The sequence below is a fragment of the Zea mays genome, chromosome 8, assembly GCF_902167145.1.
Source record: "Zea mays cultivar B73 chromosome 8, Zm-B73-REFERENCE-NAM-5.0, whole genome shotgun sequence".
NCBI classification, from domain to species: Eukaryota; Viridiplantae; Streptophyta; class Magnoliopsida; order Poales; family Poaceae; genus Zea; species Zea mays.
The window spans coordinates 157,371,100-157,379,675 of NC_050103.1; the positions used below are offsets into that span (position 1 = coordinate 157,371,100).

General features: G+C 44.9%; 1 protein-coding gene across 1 annotated transcript; it reads left to right on the forward strand.

Annotated features, from left to right (window-relative positions):
* The first annotated feature begins 395 nt into the window (after positions 1-395).
* On the forward strand, positions 396-2,811 carry LOC103636213 (calcium-dependent protein kinase 20). The gene is made up of 7 exons (XM_008658566.3): positions 396-506; positions 672-815; positions 1,086-1,238; positions 1,425-1,540; positions 1,625-1,792; positions 2,000-2,230; positions 2,373-2,811. Exons 1-7 carry the CDS (start codon positions 404-406, stop codon positions 2,523-2,525), a joined length of 1,068 nt encoding a protein of 355 aa, XP_008656788.1. The 5' UTR covers positions 396-403; the 3' UTR covers positions 2,526-2,811.
* The last annotated feature ends 5,765 nt before the right edge of the window (positions 2,812-8,576 follow it).

Sequence of the window (8,576 nt, forward strand, 5' to 3'; positions counted from 1 at the left end):
CGATGGCAGGAGTAGGGGAGACTCTCCGCAGCTTCATGGAGGTGAGCACACCTTTGGATGCCAATTCGTGGCAGTGGCGACTTGGAATTCTCATGATTTCTTCTCATGCTTAATCGTAGATATAAAAATATCTGCCAATCAGAGAAATTGAACTAGAAAAATCTTAAACGCACATGAAACCGAGCAGGAAAGTGTTGTTTTTCTCTTTCTCTTGGTGACGATGGTTCAACTTTGTTTCAAGAGAAAATATGGTAGGGTTGTTCGCTTCTGATTTCATTGTGTCTTTTCTTCAGGAGTTTGGGGATCAAGGAGAGGACTCCATTATCTTGTCACCGCGGCTGAAGGAGATTAGTACTCCTGACCGCCCCGCTGCCCTCCGTTTCCTAGGTATAATCATGTAGTGATGCACAGGGATCTCAAACCAGAAAATTTCTTGTTTGCAAACAAGATAGAATCAGCGATACTTAAGGCCATTGATTTTGGCCTGTCTGTATTTTTCATTCCAGGTGCAGTTTGTTTTCCTTTATCTATTTGTCATTTTTCTTCATCAGCCACTGTCAATAATGTCATCTTGTTGACAATATGATCAATCGACTGTGGCGGTCTGTCTTATCCCTTTTGCTGCTTGGTTTCATGGCATATGTTGAAGAACCGAATTTGAATTTGTGTAGGCGAACGGTTTTCTGAGATTTTTGGAAGTCCTTATTACATGGCTCCAGAGGTGCTAAAGAGAAACTATGGCCCAGAGGTTGATGTTTGGAGTGCAAGAGTGATTCTGTACATTCTTCTTTGTGGTGTCCCCCCATTCTGGGCAGGTTAGTTTTGTATCTGGAATGGTGGATAGTTTTGATACATCTGTATACATTAACTGTTTAGAATGTTGAGAATAACAGAAAAGAAATACGTTCTAATCACTTGTAAATTCAAATGCTCAATATGGTATGCTGTGGACTGATACTCATTTTCTTGACATTGAATTTGGGTGTGGTGATTGGGAGATGGGGCTGTAGAAGATAAAAATGCATCTTAATTTTTTTGTTGTTAAATGTTTTTGACTTTTTGTGTGTTTCAATGTTGCAATGTAGAAACGGAACAGGGTGTTGCTCAGGCAATCATTCGATCTGTCATTGATTTCAAAAGAGATCCATGGCCAAGGGTGTCTGATAACGCCAAAGACCTTGTCAGAGGAATGCTGAATCCGGACCAAAAACGACGATTGACAGCTCACCAAGTGCTTGGTAATAACCATTTTCACACTAGATGGTTGTACTATGTTTTGCTCAGTTTTTTCAATCTTAAACCGGTGCAAAATTATTATCTTAGATTGCTGAACCTTGCGTTAGCATTGATGGAAGATAATGTTATAATATTTCATTAGTGTTCTTCCCTATATATTTGTCTAATAACATTGTATCTCTCTCCAGGTCACCCATGGTTGCAGAACATTAAGAAGGCTCCAAATGTTAATTTGGGTGAAACCGTTAAGGCCAGACTCCAACAATTCTCTGTGATGAACAAGTTCAAGAAGCATGCACTTAGGGTACATTTCAATCTGACTTGACCACAAATGGTACCCCTTTAATTGTCATACTTACTCTTGAATTCCTCACATATTTGAAAATAGGTTATAGCTGAGCATCTTTGGGTAGAAGAGGCTGCTGACATAAAGGATATGTTTGAGAAGATGGATCTTAACAAGGATCAAATGCTTAGTTTCGAGGAGCTGAAGCTTGGTCTGCATAAGTTTGGTCAGCAAATGCCTGATGCAGATGTTCAAACACTAATGGAAGCGGTGAGTTTACATTCTTTTCCCCCACAACAGAAACTTAATTTGCACCCCTTTAATATTGTACTGGAGTTTTTTTGTTTATGTCAAATACCTTTGGATAGTGTTTTATCAACCCGGTTTAATGTTTTTCCTTTTCATTTTAATCGAGCATTCTGTCACGAAGGTGATGTGTTGGGCGCTTTATAGTTACTGTTGTTCATGTTGTACCAGGCGGATGCTGATGGAAATGGGTCCTTGAATTATGGAGAATTTGTTACATTATTTGTTCATCTAAGAAAGATCGGAAATGATGAGCATCTGCATAAGGCATTTGCATACTTCGACCGGAACCAGAGCGATTATATTGAAATTGATGAACTCCGTGAGTCATTAGCTGATGACCTTGGACAAAACCGTGAAGAGATTATCAATGCCATCATCCGTGATGTAGACACCGATAAGGTTGGTACTTGTTGATCGATTAGTTGTAAATGGATGCCAGCTTCTTTCTCATTTCTTGTTTAGCTCATTCGGTGTAATGATCAAAAGTCTGAACTTTGTGGTTCAGAGTATCTCAAACTGTTCTCGTTGTCGTGTTCCTCAGGATGGCAAGATAAGCTACGATGAGTTTGCGACGATGATGAAGGCCGGAACAGACGGGAGGAAAGCATCCAGACAGTACTCGAGAGAGCGGTTCACAAGCCTGAGCCTTAAGCTGCAAAAGGATGGATCGCTGCAGATGACGATTACACGGTAGCCCGATAACACCACATAGGCAAGTTGTGAATTACAGATGGAAACCATGTGTAGATTTTCTGGTTGTTTGTTGACAGTTCTTCTGCTTGTCCTTATGTTCCATTGCTTTGTATTCTCTGCTTGCGGCCTGTTTGAAGGATTAGGGGGGGATTGTTTATGCTATGATTGTATTTAGACTGCATGATCCATGCCTCGCTCGTTTCCACGCCTCAGGGCAAAGTGTACTGTACAAGAGAAAGAGGAGAAAAGGATTATGAGGCTGTGCTCATTTCTTAACTTCTGTGGATCGATTTGTTTGTGTGGTGTTCTTAATACCCTGAATTCGTCAGCTGTTTCAGCACAATTTTGAAATTTTGGTAAAAAAAATCTTAGATCTCATATGTCTCCTTGCTGATTTCACTGGGCTACAGCTATGCGGTGGGGCATCATTTTTTATTTGTTTGTTTCTCTGCATTTTACACGACTTGTAATTTCGCATTGTAAACTGAATTACTTGGATATAGACCTATCTTCTTGGATAAGTACATGTTATGCTTGCTCTTTGGAGCTACCATGATCTCTATGTGCCTGTCGTAAGTGCCTTACTATTCTAGCTTGCTACATGTAACTCAAGTTTTTTTAGATCTTGGTGCTATTTCATCTGATGCGTCATGTTTCAGTGATTGATTTATAATGAACCTGTAAGATATAAAATGACCTTTATGACAGAACCAGCTGCAAGAACAGAGTATTTTGAGGAACCTTTGTTGAAGTAAATGTAATCGAGTTTCCTAGCAATCTTGTTCCTGCTGGTATCATATTTCTTTGAGCTAATCTTGTTCATCAGCTTTATATGGCTCTTGCTATGAACAGAAGCTATGTACTTGTTCGGATTTTGTATATTATAGTGATATTTGCACTCTCCATTCGTTTTCAGTTCTATTGTTACTTCCGTCGCAACGCACGAGCACTCACCTAGTATATATATATATATATATTCTTTGTTTTGAAAGTGCAACTTGTTTAGTATCTACGTTGAGTTACTAAAAAATTGTATTGTATTAGTTATAATGTATACCCTCTATCCCAAAAAGATGCAAGTATAGCATACTATTAAGTTAAATCATTTTTAATTTTACTGAGTTTATACAATAAACATCAATATTTATTATAGTAAATAAATGTAGTTAGATTTGACATGAGATATATTTCAGTAGTATATACGTATTTTGTGATACAAAAATTGGTACTCTTTTCTATAAAGTTTCACTTAGAAAGTTTGATTATGAATAGGGCTAGAATCGCATCCTTTTGTGGACAGGGGTAGTATATCAAACAAATGCTATTTCTTCCTGCTACTTGCTCTGTTTTCTGATAAACCTTTGCATCAACTATAGGCGTGCCTTTTATGACCGAAGGATCTCCCGGAGGTCAGTGGTGATGGTACGGTCTGGGTGAGGTAAATTTTCCGATTACTTATTTCTTGATCCATGACCTTGTTGCTGATTTCATACTTAATTATTGGTGAGCTATGTTTCTTTGTTTCGCAGGAGTCCAAGGGTTTTGTCTTCAAGATAATGGGTGGATGTGACAAGCAATGCTTCACAATGAAGCAAGGAGTTCTGACTTCTAGTATGCAAGTATGTGAACTCCCAAGAGGGCCTCCAAGATCAGGAAGTTGTTCAACCTTTCTAAGGATGATGATGTACGCAAGTACGTGAACACATACTGCAGGACATTCACTACCAAGAACAGTGAGCTTTCCTACATCTAACTGCATTGCTACTGTATTTATTTCATTGATTTCAGGGTGCTTCTAGTTCTAGTTCAATCTCTCGATGTCTTGAAAGTAGACATAAATGTCTTTGTTATTTACCGTTCTATTAGTATTCTGTGCTTGTTATGTGTTGGATAGGATTTATGACAATGAGCCACTGATTTCTGAAGTTTTCCAAACTAACTTGTTTGCTTAGTAGGTAAGAAGGTGAAAAAGAAGTTTGAGGATGTCGAATACCAAAAGCTTCTTCCCTGTCACAACGAGAGCTTGGCCAAGAGGAGGTCCAAGCTTTCTACTGCTACCACCTTCGCTTAAGAATGTTCTATCTTCTTACAACCTAAGTACATTATGCTGCCCTAGCTATGTTGCATCAGTGAACCCTTTCTACTTAGACTTATGAGTTATCGTTGCAATTTTGTATGAACATGGTACTGGCTTGTAGCAATTTTGTCAGTACAAGATGTTTACTATTGTTTTTATTTAGCATTGTTCTTGGTCTGCTGTCTGCACCATACGTTAAATATCTGGGATTTTTCTGCTTGGTTCTATGGGCATTATCCTTGTCTTTTTCTTGATCATGTAACCAGCTGTTTCTACTGAAGTGGGTTCGGAAATCGAAACTTAGGTGAAGAATGATGAGGCTACCAGGGGTTAGAAGTTTCGTGTGATCACATTTGATCCTACCAGGGGCAGGGTTTGCAATTTCGGAATGGAAATTCCAAAAATTCCTTCGTTTCGGCTGGGGGCGAAAAAATCACTTCAGCCAAAAAAATTGTGTGAATTTGGGTTCCGCGCCAAAACGGACTACAAAACAGCCCATAAATCCCACAAACCCTAAATCGTGATTCACTCCCTCCCAGCCTCCTATCCCACCCGAAATTTGGCGGCGACGGCGCCCCCGTCACCACTCGCGCTCAACTTTGTCGGCGGCGGGCGCTCCCTCTGCTCGGACGTGCACTCGCCGCTTGCCAGCTCGCGCGCTCGCCGTTGCCGGTGAGGGCCTGGTCACGCTTACTAGGCACTAGCTCGCGCTCACCAGCTCGTCCCTCGACGCTCGTGAGCTCCCTCTACTGCTCGTCGATCCTGCTCGCCTGGTCGCGCTCCCTCTGCTCTCCCCACACCGTCGCGCGCGCTCGCCTCCCCGCGGCCGCTCTCTCCCCGCGCGTGCTCCCTCTGCTACATCTGCATCCCGTCGTCGCTCCTTTGTTGCCTCTGCTGCGTCCCGTTGTCGCGGACATGCCCACCGCTTCACCTCCACGTCTTCGCTGTCGCATGCTCCTCCTGCTGCCAAATTGGAAATGCCTTGTTTTAATAATATAGTTAGCTACACAATTGAAAATGCCTTGTTTGAGTTTTGGTTGTGATAGAAATGCCTTGTTTGCAGTTTTGATTGTGATGAAAGGAGACAGTGTACGAGGCAAGGGAAAAGAGACATGTATTGGTGAATCATTGTAACATCCCAAAAATCTCAACCCAAGGTTTGGAACCCTAATCTCCTAACCCCCCCTATTTCCATTTTCTCCCTAAACTCCATCCTTAGGTCATCTCATCATATGCATACACTTGGATTGTTAGGAACACCTCACATAGATTATTTTCAACACTTAAGATTATTTAGCAAATTGTTGGTTCAAAAGAAAAGGAAATAAAAAGAAACAAAAATAGAAAATGGAAAAGTGAAATAGAAAACAGAAAAGGAAAAGGAAAAACCCTCCCCCCTCGGCTGGCCCGTTTTCGGCCCAAACCGCGCCACGCCCGCTCCCCCCCCCTCTCTCCTCCCACGGCCCAAGCGGCCCAGCTGCGCGCGCCCGCGCCGCGCCTGACAACTCGGCCCCACCAGTCAGCGACTCCACCCCTCTCCCTCTCACGCCGCTCTCCCACTGGCAGCCCGGGCCCGCCTGTCAGGACCATCGTCCCGCCCATGCCATCACCGGCGCGTTTGCCGCCGACCGCCTCACGCCCCGTCGCTTCGCCATTAACGCTCGCACTGGCCTCAGCGACCACCCCGCCACTGTACCCGAGCCGTCCCCTCACCCCTCACCTGCCCGAGCCATCTCGTCGCCGTTTGATCCATCCCCGCCATCATGGCAAGCTCGTCGGCGCTCGCCGTCCCCTCCCTTCCTTCCCCCTCTCGGGCGCCTATAAAAGGACCACCCAAGCTTCGTTTCCTCCACACCAGCCCTGGTCATCTCCTCCACTCCTCCCCGAGCCCAATTGAGCTAGCGCCGCCGCGTTTCCCCTTCACTCCGGTGAGCTTTGTTCTCTCCTCCCTAGTAGCTTTCGGTCGAATTGATTTGGTGTTTGAACTCTGCCACACACTCACGATCGCAAGCCACCTCTCCCCACCTCCTATTGCGCTCGGCTGCCTCGCCGGTGATCTCACCGCCGCGAGCACCCGCCACCGCGCCGTGGACCGGCCACCCTAGGTCCCCGCCGGTCAAATTGACCCCACCCCTGTGATCCCCTACCCCCGCCCGTGCCTCGCCACCGCTCCCTCGCCACAGAACCGGACCCACGGCGGAGAACCGCCGCGGGATTTCACCGGCGGTCGAGCTCCGGTCGACCTTTCTCCCCCTCCGTCGCCGCTCCGCGCCGTTAAACCCCCTTCCCTCGCTGACGTGTGGGCCCGCGCCATGGCGCCGTCCCCCGCCGTCTCCCTCGCTGATGGGCCGGCTGGGCCGCCTGCCACGCTCGCGCCCGGGTGGGCCAAAATCTCCCCCCGGCCCAGCAAGCAGGAATTCCCTTCTCTTTTTCTTTTTCCCATTTTCATATATATAATTATATGCTGATATTTTATGCACCAAAAATAGTTTAAATAAACTATAGGGCACAAAAATAATAAGATATAAGAAATGGCACACCCCACTAAAGTCACCATGATTGATGTATTGTTCTTATCTGTGTTTGTTAGCGGAAGGGGGATCCGATCCTCCGGAATTTATAGCTCCGGAAGAAGGACAGGAACCCGACCCCTCCGAGATAAATCTTTTGTGCCAGGAAAGCTTCGACGAAGGCAAGTCCATCCTTCCCTTGATGCATAATTTACCTATTTCTCTCTACCCCTACCTAAGCCGGGATTAAGGGATGGAATCTATTTGCATGGTGAGCATGAGAGAGCCCGCATTAGCTAATACCTTTTGATCACAAGATATGGGATAAGAAAAGGGTGTGAACAACGATGTTTTCCAAAAAGTGTGCGATGAAGGGTATTCACCCTCATCACCTGGTGAGTAGGATGATCAGGGACTCCCTGGTTTAGGGGAGGGCCTAAGGTGATGGCTCAGCTGGTTTAGGCGTGAGCAAAAGGATTGTCCTCTCATATAAGGATCGGTTTGTCATCCTTCACTACCTGTACTCATGAAAAGTACAACCACTCGAGGCTGTGTGGGCAGTCACTCGATCTGAACTCGTACGGTCCAACCCTAGGGTTATGAAGGTTGGGGAGCACCGAGAGGATAAGGAGGGGAATGTTTTGTCCGGTTTGGACATGGTGGTGGCCTGACTCCTTCCGGTATAACCATTAAGGTTAGGACGTGCGAGGAAGGAAAGAGATTCGGATTCGGATCTCATTGGCCATGAGATCGCAGAGCCGGACTAGTGGGTAAAGTGTACCCCTCTGCGTAGAGTTTAAACCTATTCGAATAGTCCGTGTCCACTGGTATGGACGAGTCTGGTGTGGTATGGCAATTAGTGTTTCTACAACAACCGGGAACAGGGAAATATGTGTGTGTGTAAGTGTGTCTCTGGAAAAGAAAATGGTGCCACAGGAGCGGGAAGCTCAGTGGTGGTGTTATATCTATCGTTTCGGGAAAACCCTAACAACAAGTACTGCCTTTCTCTGAGAAAAAGAAGAGTGACTTCAACTCCACCATATGAAGCATGTATGATATAGGTCCCTTTCTCTTTACGGGATTCGGGTGGGCTTGCAGAATACCTAGTGTATTCACCCAGATTTATTTATGTTTTTCAGCAGCTGAAGACTTCCTTTCTACTATGCTTGATTGAGAGGGCTGTGTCTTCACCCAGTTCTGCCTGTGGCCTGGGCTAGTTTATCTTCCACTACGTTTTATAATTTCGGCTCACTCTCGAGCTTGTACCCCGGTATTGTAATAACATTTACTCAGACTCTGTACTATTTGAAGTAAGGAATGTGGTTACTAGCCTCTTGGGACTAGTAATTGTATCACATTTGAGTCCCAAAGGATCAGGACGCTTCAATCATCATCTGCTGCAGCCTGTGAATGGGTGGTTACTACCGATGGTAAGGCTTTCTAGCATTAGATTAGCACTATTGAG

Bases quoted from the DNA above. Each gene is read 5' to 3' on its own strand.
- LOC103636213 (XM_008658566.3), top strand. From the start codon at position 404: ATGCACAGGGATCTCAAACCAGAAAATTTCTTGTTTGCAAACAAGATA. The intron at 507-671 runs GTGCAGTTTGTT...GAATTTGTGTAG, and splicing joins GTCTGTATTTTTCATTCCAG to GCGAACGGTTTTCTGAGATT. The intron at 2,231-2,372 runs GTTGGTACTTGT...CGTGTTCCTCAG, and splicing joins GTGATGTAGACACCGATAAG to GATGGCAAGATAAGCTACGA.